Source organism: Tachyglossus aculeatus, chromosome 22 (assembly GCF_015852505.1).
Source record: "Tachyglossus aculeatus isolate mTacAcu1 chromosome 22, mTacAcu1.pri, whole genome shotgun sequence".
Lineage (NCBI taxonomy): Eukaryota > Metazoa > Chordata > Mammalia > Monotremata > Tachyglossidae > Tachyglossus > Tachyglossus aculeatus.
In genome coordinates, this window is record NC_052087.1 from 11,366,261 (window position 1) to 11,389,723 (window position 23,463).

The following is a 23,463-nucleotide window of genomic DNA, read 5'->3' on the forward strand; positions in this document are numbered from 1 at the left end:
CAGAACATTCTGACGATGAGAAAAACCGAGATCTGACTTCAGGATGCGGTTTCGGTTATTCAAATTTTGGGCACCCCTAACCACGTGAAGGAGAACACGTCTTAGTGCTGTAAATGGAAAACACAAATCTTCCAGCTGTCTTTCTATCCGTGCCTTGGGGCATACAGTGGGTGCATTCATAATTTCGAAACTAAATATTCATGGCATCAGCATATAATTCAAAAGAGGTATGCCAAAGGATTAAAAAAAGATGAAATCATGCTATGATAGTATAATTTATTCAATGAAAATTAGATGCTGGAATATTGTGTGAAATTACTCTCTTGCTTTGAAACACTGTTCTGGGACTGGCTTTTATTTGCACGTACTTTATTGCTGTTTGGTCGTGTAACTAGGAAAAAATTGCTAGTACAAATGAGAATGGTCTTTTGTGACCGCATAATATAGGGGTGTGATCCTAACTAATAGATGATCCTAATAGATTACCTGAATGCTCATTTGGGCATAATCACCTTCACGAACTGTGAGGCACAGGCTGAATTTGGGGATGGAGGTGAGGAACGCATTTCTAGTAACGCCTACGCCCAAAGAAATGGGCCGGGAGCCGTGCGACTCAGTGGTTCGGAGTCGGAAGGACCTGGGTTCCGATCCCAGCTCCGCCGCTTGTCTGCTGTGTGGCCTCGGGCAAGTAGCTTATCTGTGACTCAGTTACCTCCTCTGTAAAACGGGAATTAAGACAGTAAGCCTCATGTGGGACGTGTCCAACCGCATAACCACCCCAGCGCTTAGTACAGTGCCTGGCACATAGTAAGTACTTAACAAATCATTAAAAAAAAATAAAAAGAGGTTAGGATTGATGGTGAGACTCAGGCCAGGGAGAGGCCATGCATTCATTCATTCAATCGTATTGATTGAGCTCTTACTGGGTGCAGAGCACTGTACTAAGCGCTTGGGAAGGACAAGTTGGCAACATATAGAGATGGTCCCTACCAAACAGTGGGCTCACAGTCTAAAAGCAAAATGCACAGCCTGGACTCTGATAGAAAGTTTGGTGTTGACACGTGCTCCTTCTCTTCCCACCTACTCTCTTGGTCTCTTCTCGTCTCCTACAACTAGTATTTTTCTAGAATTGACACTTTGAGATGTTTACCGGGAGGGTTGGGAATTGCCACCAAATCCTTCATTAACAACAGTGTCCTTTCTGGTCCTCCCTAGTAATGATAATAATAATAATGAGGGCATTTATTAAGCGCTTACTCTGTGCAAAGCACTGTTCAAAGCGCTGGGGAGGTTACAAGGTGATCAGGTTGTCCCACTGGGGGCTCCCAGTCTTCATCCCCATTTTACAGATGACGTAACTGAGGCCCAGAGAAGTGAAGTGACTTGCCCAGAGTCACACAGCTGACAACTGGCGGGGCTGGGATTTGAACCCATGACCTCTGACTCCGAAGCCCGGCCTCTTTCCACTGAGCCACAGCAAAGCTAAAGCTATTTTGAACTTTTAGAAATTACATTTTAGACTGTGAGCCCACTGTTGGGTAGGGACTGTCTCTATATGTTGCCAACTTGTACTTCCCAAGCGCTTAGTACAGTGCTCTGCACACAGTAAGCGCTCAATAAATACGATTGATTGATTGATTGATTGATTTCATATCTCTCTGCCATGGAGGAGCTGGACGTTCAGCCTTGCAGCCTCTAATAATTAGACATTCGAGCTAAAGAAAAATGGATCAACTACAAATCATTATGGGCAGGGAATGCGTCTGCTCTATTGTCGTACTGTATTCTCCCAAGAGCTTAGCACAGTGCTCTGCACATAGTAAGCATTCAATAAATAGTATTGATTGACTGAATGATTGCAGGACTCACGAGTATTGCTGAAAATGCAATGATTAAGTGGTAAAAACTGAAAAATTATTCTGTCATCTTCCAGTTCCGGGTGTCAAACTGCTCCGCTTCCGTTCTTAATAAGCCTGATTATCCACCCTTCCTGATCTTGCCGCCTGAAAGCACCTCTGGAAATCTGGGAAGAAAGCATTCAGTCTTTCCGATCTTTAAGAAGCAGCGTGGCTCAGTGAAAAGAGCACGGGCTTTGGAGTCAGAGGTCATGGGTTCGAATCCCAACTCCACCACACGACGGCTGTGTGACCTTGGGCAAGTCACTTAACTTCTCTGAGCCTCAGTGACCTCATCTGTAAAATGGGGATTGATTGTGAGCCCCACGAGGGGCAACCTGAGCACTTGGAACAGTGCTCTGCACATAGTAAGTGTTTAACACATGCCATTATTATTATTATTTAAAAGGCCTTCGTGAGTACCGCTAAAAAGCACGCACAGTGGAAACAACAACGCGCTGACTGGCTGCTTTAGGCACTGGAATAATCATATTCGAAATTCCTTTTATGAAATAGGATAAACTTCTGAATCGCTAAATTACTGGCGGCATTGAAAAGAGAAATATATCACTCATTCATAGGTACTGACCACCCCGAATTAAATATTTTTCCAGGGAAGGGTGTGCAAGACGAAGTCAGACCGTGGAAAAGGGAAAAGGAATAGGCACGGTGGAAAAGATAGGCATAGCATTAGTTAACAAAACTTCGGGAGACCTTGTATTTAAATTGCGTTCAGATTTGAACGCTACTTACGGGTAAGTTTGTGAAAGCTGCTGAGCGATTTTGTATGCTGACGGGTCTCTGTCCAGAGCATAGAGGACAATTCCAGGTTCTTTACGTAGAATAGCTCTGGTGTGGCCTCCCGATCCAAATGTCATGTCAAGGATACTCTATTAAGAAAAAAGTGCATCAAGTATCACTTAACCCAGTAAAAGGTCATTTTGAACGTGTCTCGGCAAAGTAACATCACTCTAACTTCTGGAATTATAAATGCTATCGATTTGTGGTAATAAGTCACCTATACTTTAGACCCTACGTTCAAATTTCTGGCATTAATTAGAATTGGTTTGAAGCATGTGCTACTCGTCACTGGTCCTACTGAGAGCTCACCTCCTCCAGGATAATAATAAGAATAATAATAATAATAATGGCATTTGTTAAGCGCTTACTATGTGCAAAGCACTGTTCTAAGCGCTGGATGCCTTCCCAGACTGAGCCCCCTTTTTTCCTCTCCTCCTCCCCATCCTCCCTGCCCTACCTCCTTCCCCTCCCCACAGCACTGCATATATCTGTACAGATTTATTACTCTATTTTAATTGTACATATTTGCTACTCTATTTATATTGTTAATGATGTGCATATAGCTACAATTCTATTTATTCTGACAGTTTTGACACCTGTCTACGTGTTTTGTTTTGTTGTCCGTCTCCGCCTTCTAGACTGTGAGCCCGCTGTTGGGTAGGGACTGTCTCTGTATGTTGCCGACGTGTACTTCTCAAGCGCTTAGTACAGTGCTCTGCACACAGTAAGTGCTCAATAAATACGATTGAATGAATGAATTCCTCTCCCCCTCCTCCCCCTCTCCAACCCCCCGCCTTACCTCCTTCCCTTCCCCACAGCACCTGTATATATGTATATATGTTAGTACATATTTATTACTCTATTTATTTATTTATTTTACTTGTACATATCTATTCTATTTATTTTATTTTGTTAATATGTTTTGTTTTGTTCTCTGTCTCCCCCTTCTAGACTGTGAGCCCACTGTTGGGTAGGGACTGTCTCTATATGTTGCCAACTTGTACTTCCCAAGAGCTTAGTACAGTGCTCTGCACATAGTAAATGCTCAATAAATACAATAGATTGATTGATTGATTGATTGAATTCTATTTGTTCTGACAACTTGACACCTGTCTACATGTTTTGTTTTGTGGTCTGTCTCTCCCTTCTAGACTGTGAGCCCGTTGTTGGGTAGGGACCGTCTCTATCTGTTGCCAACTTGTACTTCCCAAGTGCTTAGTACAGTGCTCTGCACACAATAAGCGCTCAATAAATACGACTGAATGAATGAATGAATTGGATGATAGATTTGCTGATATTTGCTTGCATATGTGTGCACAGTTGTTTTGATGACTATCTCCACGTATGCCCACCTTCCTGTTCATATCACCCCATCCACCACCTGATAACTAATCTGTGTAGCTGTTTATTTATAATCCAGTTCTATCTTTCTATTCTATATCTGTCCACCCTCACTTCCATTAGATTGTAAACACCTTGAAGGTGGAACCGGATCTTTCACTTTGATAACTTGTACTTCCCAAGCGCTTACTACAGTGCTCTGCACACAGTAAGCGCTCAATAAATACGACTGAATGAATAATAAGTTCCCAAACACCCAACACCTATAAAGTGCCCTTCTCATGGTAAATGCTCGATAAATGCTACTGCCGTTGCTGACCGTCCCATGTATTATATGCTAGCGGATGTATTAGGAAGTCGTATTTTTCCTGTTGTACAGAAATATTCGCAAGCTATTAATAGGCTTCAGATTAGCTCTAAGACTCTTACAAGGTTAGGCAAGTTCAAATGTCGGTAAAACATTATTCCTTAAGACTTTCCTTCTACAATTTGCACAAGCATTATCTGTGCTAATGCGTGCACAGTATTCCAAATTTTTTTCTGAAATAATTTGCATAGTGTTCAGTTAACCCAAAATAAAGACTCTCCCCTATCAGTCAATGCTATTCTGATAAAGCAAACTATAAAATTATTTCCTTCTGAATCATGAATACAGCTCACCATAGCCCTTGAATTTAAAACTAAAAAAACCCGAACATTTTCCACAAAATATCATCGACCACGTGAGAACACTCTCTAAACGATATGAAATAGTGTTTCCTATACTGCACATGAGCATGAATTTTCCATAAAATGAACTATATAGGATAGTCATCAGCCATAGGAATAATGCCAACCTCAACATCACCTTTCTATTCATTCATTCATTCAATCGTATTTATTGAGCGCTTACTGTGTGCAGAGCACTGTACTAAGCACTTGGAAAGTACAATTCGGCAACTGATAGAGACAATCCCTACCCAACAATGGGCTCACAGTCTAGAAGGGGGAGAAAATTCTAGAAAAATTTCTAGAAAAATTCCTTTGCCCTCAGGCAAAACCTAAAAAATGAAGTATTTTTTACTGGGTAGTCATTGAACCAGGCTAACAATCAATCAATCAAAAGCACTTAGTACAGTGCTCTGCACAAAGTAAGCACTCAATAAATACGATTGAATGAATGGATGAAATCAGTGGTATGTATTAAATGCTTAGTGCTTGCAGAACACTGTACTAAGTGCTTGGGAGAGTACAATACAATAGAATTGGTACCAAATGCTCACATACGAACATCTACCCTTGACACAGGAGGCTAAGCAAATAGGGAAATCTAATAATAATAATAATAATGATGACGATGATGGCTTTCATTAAGCGCTTACTACGTGCCAAGCACTGTCCTAAGCGCTGGGGGGGACACAAGGTAATCAAGTTGTCCCACATGGGGCTCACAGTCTTCATCCCCATTTTACAGGTGAGGTAAGTGAGGCCCAGAGAAGTTAAGTGACTTGCACAAAGTCACACAGCAAACTAGCGGCGGAGCCAGGATTATAACAATGATAATAATAATAATAATAAAATAATAATAGCATTTATTAAGTGCTTACTATGTGCAAAGCACTGTTCAAAGCACTGGGGAGGTTACAAAGTGATCAGGTTGTCCCACGGGGGGCTCACAGTCTTAATCCCCATTTTACAGATGAGGTAACTGAGGCCTGGAGGAGGTGAGCTTTTAGTGGGGCTTTGAAGGGGGGGACAGGTGCTAATTTCTCAGATTGGAGGAAGGCCAAATCCCGGACAATCCTGTCCCTAAATTGACACAACCCACGGAAGTTGTATCAATCACTCTTAAAGACAAGCAGCGTGGCCTCATGGAAAAGATCACAGGCCTGGAGTCAGAGGACCTGAGCTCTAATCATCATTCAATCGTATTTATTGAGCGCTTATTCTGTGCAGACTAAGCACTTGGAAAGTTCAATTCGGTAACAGATAATAATAATAATAATAATAATAATAATAATAATGGCATTTGTTAAGCGCTTACTACGTGCAAAGCACTGTTCTAAGCGCTGGATAGAGACAACCCCTACCCACCAACGGGATCCTAGATCCGCCACTTCTCTGTTGTGTGACTTTGGGCAAATTGAGTTTCAAATCAACCTAATGGTGCATGTAACCTAGACAACCGTCAAAGTAACGTCCCACCCAAGTTTCTCTTTTTCACGATTCTTTTTTTCGATTCTATACCAATCTCCATTTTTTCCAAGTAGCAATATTAGATGGCAGGCTCCCCGATGATGGTAACTGTATTTACTGAGAGTTCGGGGAGTTGTACTAGCTTTTCGAGGTCGGGGAGCATGTGTTTTTATTTTTCATTCATTCATTCATTCAATCATATTTATTGAGCACTTACTGTGTGCAGAGCACTGTACTAAGCGCTTGGGAAGTACAAGTTGGCAACATATAGAGACGGTCCCTACCCAACAGTGGACTCTTTTATTTCCACTGTATTATGTTCTAAGTCCTTAATAAATGCCACTAAACGAAAATGCTAGGGTATCTGCTGTTGACAGCATGTTAATGAAAACTACAGTGAAAAGAATCATGTATTTTTTAAAGAAATACGGAAATTTATGGCCACACCCACAAAATAAAGAGTGAAATAAGCCGAAGTTGGGTCTGGTTGCAAACATTCCCAGTGACTTAACTTGCGTAAAAACCTCAAAGGTGCTTTTATATTTATTTTTTATTTCTTTGTGTTCTACCTCAGCTGTCCCTAAATTCCTTTCAATAGTTTTATGGTCTCGTAAAACTCGGTGAATAAAGACGAAGACCGGACAGAGGAGCAAAGAATATGAAAATTTTGCAAAATATTTACCCTCTAAAGAATAAACGGGAAATACTGAACAATGAAAGATATCCAATGGCAGATCATAAAAACAACGATATCATCATCATCATCAATCGTATTTATTGAGCGCTTACTATGTGCAGAGCACTGTACTAAGTGCTTGGGAAGTACAAATTGGCAACATATAGAGACAGTCCCTACCCAACATTGGGCTCACAGTCTAAAAGGGGGAGACAGAGAACAAAACCAAGCATACAATATGAATTCATTATCAGAAGAATTAGGTATGTGACCAAAATCAATTATTGACCCTCATGAGTAAGACTAAAGCTAGCCGCACTAAACACTCCTGATGAAAAATATATAAATGACTAATACAGGTAGCCTCAGGGTACCACTTAACAAAAATACATTAATGCAACTAATTATAGATGTCAAATTATTCCATATTACATATTTTTTTTCTCTTGATGAACAGAACGCTTTTGGAACATAAGCCATGGCTTAAAATTAACTGAAATATCACACTACTAGACAGAATTGTACTTTTATCTTCTACTCGGTTTCTATGTCTGAATGAAAAATTGAACATTTCCCTCTTTCTCATTTTTGATCTTCCCAAGCTCTCGTTAATCAAATACAACTAAATGACATTTTTACCCCCGCAGTGCTGTAAATACAAGAAAAAAAACGGTAACAACTCTTCTTACGGTAAGTCCCATTTCTATGGTTTAATTATGGCTTCCCCTTGGGAACTGAATGATCAGTTTGGGAGTACCTTAAGAAACTTCGACTCTTTTTACCACGTACCGATGAAAATATGGGAACCTTGTTCCTTAAGGCTGTAATCATTAAGAAACTTCGACTCCCTTTCCCACGTACTGATGAAAATACTGGAACCTTGTTCCTTACGGCTGTAATCGTATAAGAGGTATGAAAGCTCTACCATCCTACTCTCATAATATGTTTAGAAAGACTTGGAAGAATTAATCGATAAATCACCATGTAAGTGCTTGGAAGGGTACAATACGCCAGAGTTGGTAGACACATTCCCTGCCCAAAGGGGGCTTACAGTTTAGAGGAGTAGACAGATATTAAAATAAATTACAGATATGTACATAAATGCGCAGGGGCCGAGGTGGGGTGAATAAAAACCGTAATATCAATGTCTTATTACCATCTAGAGAAGCAGCGCGGCTTGGTGGAAAGACCACGGGCTCGGGAGTCAGAGGTCGTGAGTTCTAATCCCGGCTCCGCCGCTTGTCAGCTGTGTGACTTTGGGCAAGTCACTTAACTTCTCTAGGCCTCAGTTCCCTCATCTGTAAAATGGAGATTAAGACTGTGAGCCCCACATGGGACAACCTGATTACCCTCTATCTAAACCGGTGCTTAGAACAGCGCTTGGCACATGGTAAGCGCTGAACAAGTACCATCATCATCATCATTATTATTATTATTATCCACGTTCAGCGTATATTTTCATTTTATGTTTTGCTACAATTACTATACACCGGTAGAATGATTGACTTGAGACAGATGATGCTGCTTTTCTCTTTTTAAATTTTTGAAACGAAACAGTAAAATTAGAAAAGCATATTAAAACATTCAAAAAAATTACAAAGTAGGCAAAATTACACCCTGAATCAACACTGGTAAAACTAGGATTGAGGAACATTTCCACTTAGGACTGTACCAGTGGAGAGTTTTCTTGTAACTTTTTTGGTTGTCGTTTCTCCATGGTATTTGTTAAATGTTTACTGTGCACTAGGCACTGTCCTAAGCTTTGGGATAGATACAAGGTTGGACATAGTCCAGGTCTCATAAGGGGCTCACAGTCTTAATCTCCATTTTACAGATGACGGAACAAATCTAACAATTAGAAATTGGTCGTTTCTAATCTATGTGCCGGAAATTCAAAATAGGAATTGTTCTAAGTATAGAAACGATCTGGCCCCATTCACCCCTAAGTTATCTTCAGGAAAAAAGTGTCCTGTCCATCTGTTCAGATTCTTACACGCTTTTAAATAATAATAACTATGGTATTTGTTAAGCACTTACTATGTGCCAGGCACTGTACTAAGCACTTCATTCCTGAATCCCACACCCTTTCTATTCAATGCCACATATTTGCTACCAAACAGGTATCAGAAACTAGAGTCTAGTTTCTAGATAGAAAATAGATAGAAAATAGAAGTCTACATAGAAAATAAAACCATTTATAGTACTTAAAAAGTAATAATGAGTACAATATTGTACATTACTCTTTCATGAGACTGCATGTAAATGAAACAGGCGTATAAAGTAATCACTAGACTCACAAATAACTACAATAGGATGGTGGGTCAATCCTGAAAAGCATAATTGCAATTTATAAAACATAAATAAAATGCAATATCTGCTTTATTAAAGAAGGCATATGCATCACAACTGCTTTTGTAATATGCTTTCTTTTCACTGAATAACAGGAGAAATGAAAGTAATATAACATTGTAAAATCAAGATGAATAAATAGAACCGGGAAAGATGCCCGCACATGCAAGTTCTTTAATGGCAGATACGAACGGGTTGCTTTTGGCTCCCGAAGGTGTCTATCATGTCCCTTCAGGGCATACCTATATTTATTCATTCATTCAATCGTATTTATTGAGCGCTTACTGTGTGCAGAGCACTATACTAAGCGCTTGGGAAGTACAAGTTGGCAACATATCGAGACGGTCCCTACCCAACAGTGGGCTCACAGTCTGTATCACTGAGGCATTTGTTCATTCATTCATTCAATCATATTTATTGAGCGCCTACTGTGTGCACAGCACTGTACTAAGCGCTTGGGAAGTACAAGTCAGCAACATATAGAGACAGTCTAGACAAACTAGGAAGGGGAGACAGACAACAAAACCAAACATGTGGACAGGTGTCAAGTCGTCAGAACTAATAGAATTAAAGCTAAATGCACATCATTAACAAAATAAATAGAATAGGAAATATGTACAAGTAAAATAAATAGAGTAATAAATCTGTGCAAACATATATACAGGTGCTGTGGGGAGGGGAAGAAAGGGATGGGGAGGAGGAGAGGAAAAAGGGGGCTCAGTCTATTCAACTTCAGACATTCCTCTCCTTCCTCCTCCTTCTCCTCCTTGTTCCCAAATGTGTTCCCAAGCCTTCCCAAAGATTCCAGAGGAGGGAATCTCACAAAGTCCTTGCACATGTCCTTGAGCACATAGAACAAAGCCTCCGAGCTCACTGCATTCCCAGAGGAAATCGGAGTCGGTTGCTGAGTTCAGTCCAGCATGGCACACTCCCATTTGTTAATATGTTTTGTTTTGTCGTCTGCCTCCCCCTTCTAGACTGTGATCCCGCTGTTGGGTAGGGACCGTCTCTAGATGTTGCCGACTTGGACTTCCCAAGCGCTTAGTACAGTGCTCTGCGCACGGTAAGCGCTCAATAAATACGATTGAATGAATGAATTTGTTGTCTGTCTCCCCCTTCTAGCCTGTGAGCCCGCTGTTGGGTAGGGACCGTCTCTAGATGTTGCCGACTTGGCCTTCCCGAGCGCTTAGCACAGCGCTCTGCGCACGGTAAGCACTCAATAAATACGATTGAATGAATCAAGAACCGAGTGACTCTCTGGGAAAGTCATATGGGAAAAGAGAAAAGGAGGCAGAAAAGAAAACATGCGGTCTGTTCTCCGGGGGACAACTTGAGGCTATTAAGATATCAAACATCGGGGTGAAGATGATCTATTCTGATAGAGTTATATTAAGATAATTCTGACAGGAAACTCAGTAGCTATAGTGATCGGTTTTACAAGACGGCAGACGCTTAGAATAGCTAAGGTGGACTACTGACTCGGTGGTATGTCACAAATCAGTCAAAACTAGATCGTTGCCTTGTCAGGTCTTACCAGTGTTACCTGCCCGCGATGTTGACGAGCTTACATTTGTCATACTGATGCATTTGAAATGAATTACAGAAAATAACTGCGCATACTGGATAATGCGGGAGGTCAGCCTCAAATTCTGCTAACATTTCGAACCAGCGTCCCAGCAACCTAAATTCCGGATTTCCTGTCATTCTGTCAAGCTCTGCTAGGTAGATGCTTGTTAAATGCCTATTTTATTTATAATAATGGCATTTATCAATGGCATTTATTAAGCGCTTACTATGTGCAAAGCACTGTTCTAAGCACTGAGGAGGTTACAAGGTGATCAGGTTGTCCCAAGGGGGCTCACAGTCTTCATCTCCATTTTACAGATGAGGGAACTGAGGCCCAGAGAAGTGACTTGCCCAAAGTCACGCAGCTGACAAGTGGCGGAGCCAGGATTGGAACCCATGACCTCTGACTCCAAAGTCCGTGCTCTTTCCACTGAGCCACGCTGCTGCTGTTTAATTTGGATCTATTCATTCATTCAATTGTATTTATTGAGCACTTACTGTGTGCAAAGCACTGTTCTAAGCGCTTGGGAAGCACAATTCGGCCACATATCTATTACTTGGACTTACGTAAGAACAAACTGAAACTACCTAAAAGTTGTATCACTAACAAAACAATCAAGGCACTGAAATAAATGTATTTTTTTGTCCATTTTATCAACAGTATCGGTGGTACCATGACTCAGTCTTACTAAACTCTCACCTATTCACTGGAAAAACAAAAACACCTTCTGCTGTCACATCACGACTTGTTTTTCTCCTCCAGTAGCTCCCCAAATGCATTAAAGTATTACGAGATCTGACCTGGCTAGAGACCGATGGTTTGCACTTTATCTTTGACACAGTACGATTTTTTAATCACAACGTTGTCGGTTAGCATATAGTTGTCATTTGACGCGGTTGCGGGTGCCAAGCACACATTTTGCGCAAAAAGCCAGAAGCAATATTCCCCGGGTGGCCCCTACAAACTTGACGGTTAAAGGCATCAGCATGCCGGTTTAATTCTAATATCAGAATCTTTTTTTTTTAACTGTAAAAGAACTACTTTTAGGTTCATTAGCCAAGAAATTCGCTGAGCTGCCTCTTCAACTTTCCCTTACATTAAATCTGTTGAGGATGATCAAAAAAGAGTTTCCCCCAGGAATAAATGCCTCGGTATTTAGGGTCTGTAAGAGAAAAATGAAAATGATTGCAATACTTTAAATCAGGGTGGTTGCTCACTGTGCTTTAGTCTTAAAATATTCTTTTTTTCCTGTGTTTTTGTGGCTCGGGCAATTTCAAGTAGGGAAAGTTTTTATTTTATTCTAATCTTAACCGTCATTGCACTTGTATCATAGAATCACAGAGTAACAGATCGGGGCACGAACTCCAGAAGTCGTATTCCTTTACTTAGAACAGTGCTCAGCGCTTAGAACAGTGCTTTGCACATAGTAAGCGCTTAACAAATACCATCAACCATCATTATTATTATTATTACTTCAGGAGTGCCTGAATGGAAAACAGCAGCGAGGAGCAGCGTGGCTCAGTGGAAAGAGCCCGGGCTTTGGAGTCAGAGGTCACGGGTTCGAATCCCGGCTCCGCCACTTGTCTGCTGTGTGACCTTGGGCAAGCCACTTCACTTCTCTGGGCCTCAGTTTCCTCATCTGTAAAATGGGGATAAAGACTGTGAGCCCCACGTGGGACAACCTGACCACCTTGTATCCCCCCAGCGCTTAGAACAGTGCTTTGCACATAGTAAGCGCTCAACAAATACCATTATTATTATTATATTCCTTTACTTCAGGAGTGCCTGAATGGAAAACAGCAGCGAGAAGCAGCGTGGCTTAGTAAAAAGAGCATGGGCTTGGGAGTCAGAGGTCACAGGTTCGAATCCCGGCTCCACCACTTGTCAGCTGGGTGACTTTGGGCAAGTCACTTCACTTCTCTGGGCCTCAGTTCCCTCATCTGTAAAACGGGAATTAAGACTGTGAGCCCCACGTGGGACAACCTGATCACCTTGTATCCCCCCAGTGCTTAGAACAGTGCTTTGCACAGAGTAAGCGCTCAACAAATGCCATCATTATTACTATTATTATTATTATTATTATATTCCTTTACTTCAGGAGTGCCTGAACAGAAAACAGCAACGAGAAGCAGCGTGGCTTAGTAGAAAGAGCCCGGGCTTGGGAGTCAGAGGATGTGGGTTCTAATCCTGGCTCCGCCACTTGTCTGCTGTGTGACCTTGGGCAAGCCACTTAACTTCTCTGTGCCTCAGTTACCTCATCTCTTGGGAACAGTATTTCATTGTCCCAGGACACTGTCGAAACAGTGGAAACGGACATCACTCACTGGTATTTATTGAGAGCTTATTGAGTGTAGAGTCCTTGGGAGAGTACAATATAACACAGTTCAATCAATCAATGGTATTTATTTAGCACTTACTACGTAAAGAGTACTGTACTAAGCAGGTGGGAGAGAAACAGCGTGGCTTAGTGGAAAGAGCCCGGGCTTGGGAGTCAGAGGTCGTGGCTTCTAATTTCGCCCATGCCACTTGTCAGCTGTGTGACTTTGGGCAAATCACTTAACTTCTCTGAGTCTCAGATACCTCATCTGTAAAATGGGGATGAAGACTGGGAGCCCCACATGGGACAACCTCATCACCTTGTATCCTCCCCAGCGCTTAGAACGGTGCTTTGCACCTAGTAAGCGCTTAACAAATGCCATCATTATTATTATTATTATCATGGGGGATCCATTTATTTATTTTATTTGTACATATTTATTCTATTTTGTTAATATGTTTTGTTTTGTTGTTTGTCTCCCCCTTCTAGACTGTGAGCCCGCCGTTGGGTAGGGACCGTCTCTAGATGTGGCCAACTTGGACTTCCCAAGCGCTCTGCACACAGTAAGTGCTCAATAAATATGATTGAATGAATGAATTAAATCCATGAGGGGAGCTGAGTCTCTCTGAGGGGAAAGGAGGAGGTATGGGGACATTCCTCTGGCCTGGAACAACCTCTCTCTGCACATCTGACAGAAGATCACTCTCCCCCCCTTCAAAGCCTTATTGAAGGCACATCTCCTCCAAGAGTAGGGACCGTCTCTATAAGTTGCCAACTTGCCCATCCCAAGCGCTTAGTATAGTGCTCTGCACACAGCAAGCGCTCAATAAATACGATTGATTGATTGATTCCCCCACTAAGCTCCCATTTCCTCTTCTCCCATTTCCTGGCACTTGGATTTGCGCCCTTCATTCACCCCTTCCTCAGCCCCACAGCACTCACACTTAGGGACCGTCCCTATATGTTGCAAACTTGTCCTTCCCAAGCGCTTAGTACAGTGCTCTGCACACAGTAAGCGCTCAATAAATACGATTGATTGATTGATTCCCCCACTAAGCTCCCATTTCCTCTTCTCCCATTCCCTGGCACTTGGATTTGCACCCTTTATTCACCTCTTCCTCAGCCCCACAGCACTCACACTTAGGTACCATCCCTATATGCTGCCAACTTGTACTTCCCAAGCGCTTAGTACAGTGCTCTGCACACAGTAAGCACTCAATAAATACGATTGATTGATTGATTGATTCCCCCACTAAGCTCCCATTTCCTCTTCTCCCATTCCCTGGCACTTAGATTTGCGCCCTTTATTCACCCCTTCCTCAGCCCCACAGCACTCACACTTAGGGACCGTCCCTATATGTTGACAACTTGTCCTTCCCAAGCGCTTAGTACAGTGCTCTGCACACAGTAAGCGCTCAATAAATACAACTGATTGATTGATTGATTGATTCCCCCACTAAGCTCCCATTTCCTCTTCTCCCACTCCCTGGCACTTGGATTTGCGCCCTTCATTCACCCCTTCCTCAGCCCCACAGCACTCACACTTAGGGACCGTCCCTGTATGTTGCCAACTTGCACTTCCCAAGCGCTTAGTACAGTGCTCTGCACACAGCAAGCGCCCAATAAATACGATTGATTGACTGATTCCCCCACTAAGCTCCCATTTCCTCTTCTCCCATTCCCTGGCACTTGGATTTGCGCCCTTCATTCACCCCTTCCTCAGCCCCACAGCACTCACACTTAGGGACCGTCCCCATATGTTGCCAACTTGTCCTTCCCAAGCGCTTAGTACAGTGCTCTGCACACAGTAAGCGCTCAATAAATACAACTGATTGATTGATTGATTGATTCCCCCACTAAGCTCCCATTTCCTCTTCTCCCACTCCCTGGCACTTGGATTTGCGCCCTTCATTCACCCCTTCCTCAGCCCCACAGCACTCACACTTAGGGACCGTCCCTGTATGTTGCCAACTTGCACTTCCCAAGCGCTTAATACAGTGCTCTGCACACAGCAAGCGCCCAATAAATACGATTGATTGACTGATTTCCCCACTAAGCTCCCATTTCCTCTTCTCCCATTCCCTGGCACTTGGATTTGCACCCTTTATTCACCTCTTCCTCAGCCCCACAGCACTCACACTTAGGGACCGTCCCTATATGTTGCCAACTTGTACTTCCCAAGCGCTTAGTACAGTGCTCTGCACACAGTAAGCGCTCAATAAATACGACTGATTGATTGATTGATCTGTAATTTCTCTCTTTATAGTTAAACAACCTTCTTTGGTAACCAGAGGCTAACCAGTGCTCTTCAAAGGGTCTCTCCCTATCACTGTCCAAGACAGAATGCTACCTCCCAGGTAACCATTTATCAGGCACCTGAATTGCAGCAAGAAAAAAAAAGATCATCATCATCATCAATCATATTTATTGAGCGCTTACTGTGTGCAGAGCACTGTACTAAGCGCTTGGGAAGTACAAGTTGGGAACATATAGAGACAGTCCCTACCCAGCAGTGGGCTCACAGTCTAAAAGATGACATTTTTAAAGACTGCGAGCAAAGGAAATTGCACGGTTTCTTTCACCGATACGTTTGATTCATCTAGCGACGCGATCCCTGCCACTTTCGGACGAGATTTTCCCTTCTCAACCTTATCACCCCACCATTAAATGACATTTTGGAGCAGAGCCCCTTCAAAGCCTGTCTTTTATATTGTAGTTACTTTACTGACCTTTCCAGTTTTGCATGTTCATGAGGTAGTTTAAGACACTTATATGCAGGTTCTGCCAAATAAAAGAACTGTGATCATAAAATGTCAGGTAGATTGCTTACAGAGCGCCAGTCGCACAACAGAGCACTTTTTTTTTTAAAGGGAATTGATTAAGCACTTACTATGTGCCCGGTACTATATTTAGTAAAGTGCTCTGCACACAGTAAGTGCTCAATAAAAAGGATTGAATGAATGAAGTACTGGGGTAAATTCGAGCTAATTTACTAGAAGAAGTCAGAGAAGCAGCTCTTAGAGAAGCAGCGTGGCTCAATGGAAAGAGCCCGGGCTCGGGAGTCAGAGGTCGTGGGTTTGAATCTCGGCTCCGCCACTTGTCAGCTGGGTGACTCTGGGCAAGTCACTTCACTTCTCTGGGCCTCAGTGATCTCATCTGTAAAATGGGGATTAAGCCTGCAGCGGGGCTCAGTGGCAAGAGCCCGGGTTTGGGAGTCAGAGGTCACGGGTTCTAATTCCGGCTCTGCCATTCGTCAGCCGTGCGACTTTGGGCAAGTCACTTCACTTCTCTGGGCCTCGGTTCCCTCATCTGGAAAATGGGAAGTAAGACTGTGAGCCCCCCGTGGGACAACCTGATCGACCTTGTATCCTCCCCAGCGCTTAGAACAGGGCTTTGCACATAGTAAGCGCTTAACAAATGCCATCATCACCAATCAATCAATCAGTCAATCAACCGTATTTATTGAGCACTTACTGTGTGCAGAGCACTGTACTAAGCGCTTGGGAAGTACAAGTTGGCGACATCTAGAGACAGTCCCTACCCAACAGTGGACTCACAGTCTAAAAGGGGGAGATGGAGAACAAAATGAAATAAATCATTATTATTATTCTACTACAAATATCGTACACGGGCAGTTGCTCCTCTTCACTCCCAGTTTTGGCCATCGTTTTAACCTATTATTAGCCAGCTTTACCCGAAGAAAGTCAGGCCTTGAGGAGATGGAAAATCAGTTGCTTTTGGGGCCACGTTGATACTTTGGGGCGACCAGAGTGGAAACCGTGGCACGGAAAGAGTAATTTCGCAGATGGCACCCTGCTGTACTGCAGCTGGTGAGCTGGCTTTGCGAATGAACATCTTCATCACAGGAAGAACTCACACCCTGGGAGAATCTCCCTGAATGGATTTTACAGCAATGCAAGGAATGCTGATGTTCAATGAAGCTTCCTCAAAGCATACTGTTAATCTGCCGCCTTTCTCTTTAACTGTGATAATTCTGAAAATGGACGATTCTCCCCAAAGCTGATATGATTTGCCGAGAAAGGATACATTTAGAGAACCAGCGTGGCTCAGTGGAAGGAGCCCGGGCTTGGGAGCCAGAGGTCACGGGTTCTAATCCCAACTCCGCCACACAATAATAATAATAATAATAATGATAGTATTTGTTAAGCGCTTACTATGTGCGAAGCACTGTTCTAAGCGCTGGGGGGGGATACAAGGTGATCAGGCTGTCCCACGTGGGGCTCACAGTCTTAATCCCCATTTTCCAGATGAGGTAACTGAGGCCCAGAGAAGTGAAGTGACTTGCCCAAGGTCACACAGTTGACAAGTGGCGGAGCCGGGATTCGAACCTGAGACCTCTGACTCCCAAGCCTGTGCTCTTTCCACTCTTTCCCCCTTCTAGACTGTGAGCCCACTGTTGGGTAGGGACTGTCTCCATATGTTGCCAACTTGTACTTCCCAAGCGCTTAGTACAGTGCTCTGTACACAGTAAACACTCAATAAATACGATTGATTGATTGATTGAGAGTACGATACGAAACAGTCAGTAGACTGTACTTGCCTCCAAAGAGCTTATAATCTAGAGGAGGAATTTACAACAAATTCAGGTAGAAAGGAGGCAGGAAGGGATTTATGTAACTGTAACACTGGGACAGGGCTATGGGGCTATTAATAATAATAATAATAATAATAATAATAATAATAATGATGATGATGTTATTTCTTAAGGGCTTACTATGAGCAAAGCACTGTTCTAAGCGCTGGGGAGGTTACTAGGTGATCAGGTTGTCCCACGGGGGGCTCACATTAATCCCCATTTTACAGAAGACGGAACTGAGGCCCAGAGAATAATAATAATAATAATAATAATAATAATAATAATAATAATAATAATGGTATTTGTTAAGTGCTCACTATGTGCCAAGCACTGTTCTAAGTGCTGGGGAGTTACAAGGTGCTCAGGTTGTCCCAAGTTGGGCTTACAGTCTTAATCCCCATTTTACAGATGAGGTAACTGGGGCACAGAGAAGTGAAGTGACTTGCCCAAAGTCACACAGCTGACAATTGGCGGAGCCGGGATTTGAACCCATGACCTCCGACTCCAAAGGCCGGGCTCTTTCCACTGAGCCACGCTGCTTCTCCTATTAGGCTATTGCAAACCCTACAGCACCTGGCAATAAAGGTTGCATCTCTGGGGTGTTTCTACTGTGGGGTGGTTGTAATGTGAGGAATATTTATTTATTCTACTTGTACATATTTATTCTATTTATTTTATTCTGTTAATACGTTCTGTTTTGTTCTCTGTCTCCCGCTTCTAGACTGTGAGCCCACTGTTGGGTAGGGACCATCCCTAGATGTTGCCAACTTGGACTTCCCAAGTGCTCAGTACAGTGCTCTGCACACAGTAAGTGCTCAATAAATACGATTGATTGAATGAATGAAAGATCTCAAACTATACTAGACGTGTCCCTAGAACGTACGCATCATGGGATGACCATAGCCTGTACAATTACATTTTTCAAGGGACAAAACCCTGCTACTTTGTGGATGTAAAACTTTGCCCTCCAACTCCTTCCTCGACCTTCAGGAAACTTTGCCTCTAGATCTACGAGAGAATAAATTAAGCCTATCTCCTTTCCCTTCCTGCTTTGGGCATCAGGGCTTTAGATATGACCGAAATAGTGTCCGAAAAGGATCAACTTCCCCATTCGAAGCTATTTAAACCCGGGGCACGTTTGTTTCAATTTTCAGAAATTTTTGTCCACATATATAACTGTTCGTCTTCACCGAATACCATTTTTTTAATCCCAAACTGATTTACGAATGCTTGTTAATGTGTCCAGCTTATCCAAGAGAAAAATGTTCTTCTTAGATTTACCTGCTTCAATCTACACTGAAAATGCCTCTTTGGGGAGTTTCTGTTTATCAGATAACATAAGTGATGGACTGATGCCTTGCTCTATCTTAAATCATGTAATCTCGATTAAATCCTCCGGCTCTGAGGTCACAAATAAATTAAAGTGTCCCCCAAAGTCATCTTTTTCTAATAACTATTTTATTTCCTCTTATTTTCACCTTGGAGGTTCTTATATTCTGATTGTCTTTAGGACGCGGATCAATAGAAAAAGAAGCAAAACACGGCTGATCGAATTGTAAACCAAACTCATGAAAGCGAACGAAAGAAACTACAAAGCGGGTAAAATTTCACCACGACGCCCTTCTTTTCCCGCGACTGTAAGGCTGTGATAGCCCCAGTGGGACCGAGTCAGGCTAATAGGGACCCACAAACGTTGTCGGACTTGTCTTGTTTCAGATCAATCAATCAATCAATCAATCAATCGTATTTATTGAGCGCTTACTGTGTGCAGAGCACTGTACTAAGCGCTTGGGAAGTACAAGTCGGCAACATCTAGGGACGGTCCCTACCCAACAGCGGGTTCACAGTCTAGAAGGGGGAGACAGAGAACAAAACCAAACGTATTAACAAAATAAAATAAAAAAATAGATATGTACAAGTAAAATAAATAGAGTAATAAAGATGTACAAACAGATCCAGACTGTGAGCCCGCTGTTGGGTAGGGACCGTCTCTATATGTTGCCACCTTGTACTTCCCAAGCGCTTAGTACAGTGCTCTGCACACAGTAAGCGCTCAATAAATACGATTGAATGAATATATAAATATATACAGGTGCTGTCGGGAAGGGAAGGAGGGAAGGCGCACACTAGTTGAGGACCATCTCAAACTGCCGGGCCCACGGGTTACCTGAAGCTGGGGCTCTAATAAAAGTAGAAAAACACCAAATCAAAAGCCTTTGAAACACTCTAGAGGCTCGTCTTCTTTTGCGTTGATTCACGGTACGTTTAAAGGAGGAATTGTGTAAAAATCACAGCTGATTTTTGGACTTTTAAGAGCCCGTATTGAGAGAATATCCTAAAATTAAAGATAATTTCATGAGAAGCCGCGTGGCTCTGTGGAGAGAGCCCAGGCGCGGGATTCGGAAGGACCCGCGCTCTAATCCCCGCTCTGCCGCTTCTGTGTCACCATGGGCAAGACACGTCACTTCTCTGTGCCTCAGTTACCTCCTCTGTAAAATGGGGATTAAGACTGGGAGTCCCATGGGGGACACAGACTTTCCAATCCCATTATCAATCAATCAATCAATCAATCGTATTTATTGAGCGCTTACTATGTGCAGAGCACTGTACTAAGCGCTTGGGAAGTACAAATTGGCAACACATAGAGACAGTCCCTACCCAACAGTGGGCTCACAGTCTAAAAGGGGGACACAGAGAACAGAACCAAACATACCAACAAAATAAAATAAATAGGATAGAAATGTACAAGTAAAATAAATAAATAAATAAAGTAATAATTAGTCTGCATCTTCCTCAGCACTGGCAGATAGTAAGCACTTAACAAACAGCATTTTAAAAAAGGCTGATACGTAGGAAAGTGGTTAGATATACAACACAAGGGTTAGATTCTGCTAACCATACAGAGCTCTTCAAATATTCAAAGTGCTTTGCATTGATGATATATATGTATATATGTTTGTACATATTTATTACTCTATTTATTTTACTTGTACATATCTATTCTATTTATTTTATTTCGTTAGTATGTTTGGTTTTGTTGTCTGTCTCCCCCTTTTAGACTGTGAGCCCACTGTTGGGTAGGGACTGTCTCTATATGTTGCCAACTTGGACTTCCCAAGCGCTTAGTACAGTGCTCTGCACACAGTAAGCGCTCAATAAATACAATTGATTGATTGATTGATTGACAGAAAATATTATTTGGTAATCTGGAGGAGTCGACAATTTCTGCAATACAAGCTAATAGAAGATTTATTCTCTGTTAATTAGTTAAGGTGTCTCTCTCAAAAGAGCTTGCAAGGCTATTTTCCCGCTTGCTATCTTTAACGCTATTTAAAAATAAATCAACTTTGCCTTTCAAGGGTTTATCTAATTTCGGGCCCATAATTGTTACTTCTTAGGATATTTCTGGGCAATAATGACTCTCTTCCGTAATGTAGCACCACTATTCCCTTGCTTATACTTGCAAGCTCATAATTAGACACGGCAATACATCCCACAAAACCTGTGATATTGCACAGATTTACGTCCATATACTATTTTTTTTTGTACCAAAGGGGAAAAATGTTGTAGAGAGACTCTGGTTTACTAAAAATTAATACTGAAAAACAATGTCCTTAGGTAAAGATTTCAACACCTGAAATACCTAAATACAAACAACCGACAATTCCCATAAGTATAAACAAGAATCACATTTATTTTATCTACAATAAACTCTTGTTTTATATTTTCCATATGACTTACCGGTTTGGCTAAAATTAATATCTTCAAGAATATTCCTAAAGATAAGTCACTACAAGAAAAAAAGTGATTTTTACACCCGTATTTCAAGATTTAGAACACTAAGCTAACAAATATAGTAGCTTGCTTTTATTTCAGACAGAAATTTAATTCATTCTTGTATTTATTGAGCGCTTACTGTGTGCAGAGCACGGTACTAAGCGCTTGGGAAGTACAAGTTGGCAACATCTGGAGACGGTCCCTTCCCGACAGTGGGCTCACAGTGTAGAAGGGGGAGACAGAGAACAAAACCAAACATATTAACAAAAAATAAATAGAATAGATACGTACAAATAAAATAGAGTAATAAATCCGTACAAACATATATACATATATACAGGTGCTGTGGGGAGGGGAAGGAGGTAAGGCGGGGGGGGATAGGGAGGCAAATAAACCAACACATTTATTACAATTCCCCAAACAAAGGCAAGCAAGACATTTATACTAGTTCAGCTACGTGGAAAAATTGAACATTAATTTAAAAATAGCTCACTATCATAATAAACTTATACAAACAGACTGAGAAGCAGCATAGTCTAATGGGAATAATAATAATAATAATTTTGGTATTTGTTAAGCACTTACAATGTGCCAAGCACTGTTCTAAGCGCTGGAAGAGATACAAGGTGATCAGGTTGTCCCACGTGGGGCTCACAATCTTAATCCCCTTTCCAGATGAGGGAACTGAGGCACGGAGAAGTGAAGTGACTTGCCCAAAGTCACACAGCAGACAAGTGGCGTAGTCAGGATTAGAACCCATGACCTATGACTGCTTCTCAGCGGGGTTTGGGAGCATGGGTTTGGGACTCAGAGAACCTGGGTTCTAATTCTGACTTTGCCAGTTGCCCTGCTGTGTGACCTTGGGCAAGTCACTTTACTTCTCTGTGCCTCAGTTTCCTCAACTGTAAAATGGGGATTCAATATACGTTCTCCCTCCTATGTAGACTGGGAGCCCCACGTGGGACAGGGATTGTGCCCAACCTGATTAACTTGTATCATTCATTCATTCACTCAATCGTATTTATTGAGCACTTACTGTGTGCAGAGCACTGTACTAAGCACTTGGGAAGTACAAGTTGGCATCAATCGCAGCACTTGGAACACACAGTTAGGGCTTAACAAATAACATAAAAATTTTTTAAAAACGGATGTGGAATTACTTTTCTTCTCTGAGACGTACAGAGTTCTTCTTCCCAACGTAATTCATCGTTAGCCTCTCTTCGGAACTTTTTCCATTTCCACAAGCATGAACCTTACATGATACAGCGTGGCTCAGTGGAAAGAGCCCGGGCTTGGGAGTCAGAGGTCATGGGTTCGAGTCCCGGCTCCACTACTTGTCAGCTGTGTGACTTTGGGCAAGCCACTTCACTTCTCTGTGCCTCAGTTTCCTCAACTGTAAAATGGGGATTCAGCCTGTGAGCCCCACGTGGGACAACCTGATTCCCTTGTATCGCCCCAGCGCTTAGAACAGTACTTGGCACATAGTAAGCGCTTAACAAATGCCATCATTATTATTATTATTATTACAGTACTCGAATCTGTGTTATTACACTTAAACGATGCACAATCGACTACGAAACTGCACATTCTGCTAAAGCCTCCCCATATAAATCATTAAGACGATAATCCATTCCACAAATTTGTCTTGTAAAAGCTACAGAAAAGTAGTTTTACACAAGTTCATCGTGACAAAGTAATCTACCCACTCCCCTTGACTCTAGAGGAGCCATACATATTAGTACGACACGTCAGGACACGACATGAGAAGCAGTATGGCTCCATGGAGGGAGCCTGGGCTTTGGAGTCAGAGGTCGTGGGTTCAAATCCCGCCTCCGCCACTTGTCCGCTGTGTGACCTCGGGCAAGTCACTTCACTTCTCTGGGCCTCAGTTCCCTCATCTGGAAAATGGGGGTTAAAAAGCGTGAGCCCCATGTGGGACTCTATATGTTGCCAACTTGTACTTCCCAA

General features: G+C 42.3%; 1 protein-coding gene across 2 annotated transcripts in view; it reads right to left on the minus strand.

Annotated features, from left to right (window-relative positions):
• METTL15 (methyltransferase like 15) overlaps positions 1–23,463 on the minus strand; it is a 187,101-nt gene that overhangs the window by 97,643 nt on the left and 65,995 nt on the right. For both annotated transcript variants that reach the window (XM_038765174.1, XM_038765172.1), the window contains exon 3: positions 2,649–2,785. In XM_038765174.1, coding sequence (XP_038621102.1) covers positions 2,649–2,785 — 137 coding nt within the window. The remainder of the gene's footprint in view (positions 1–2,648; positions 2,786–23,463) is intronic.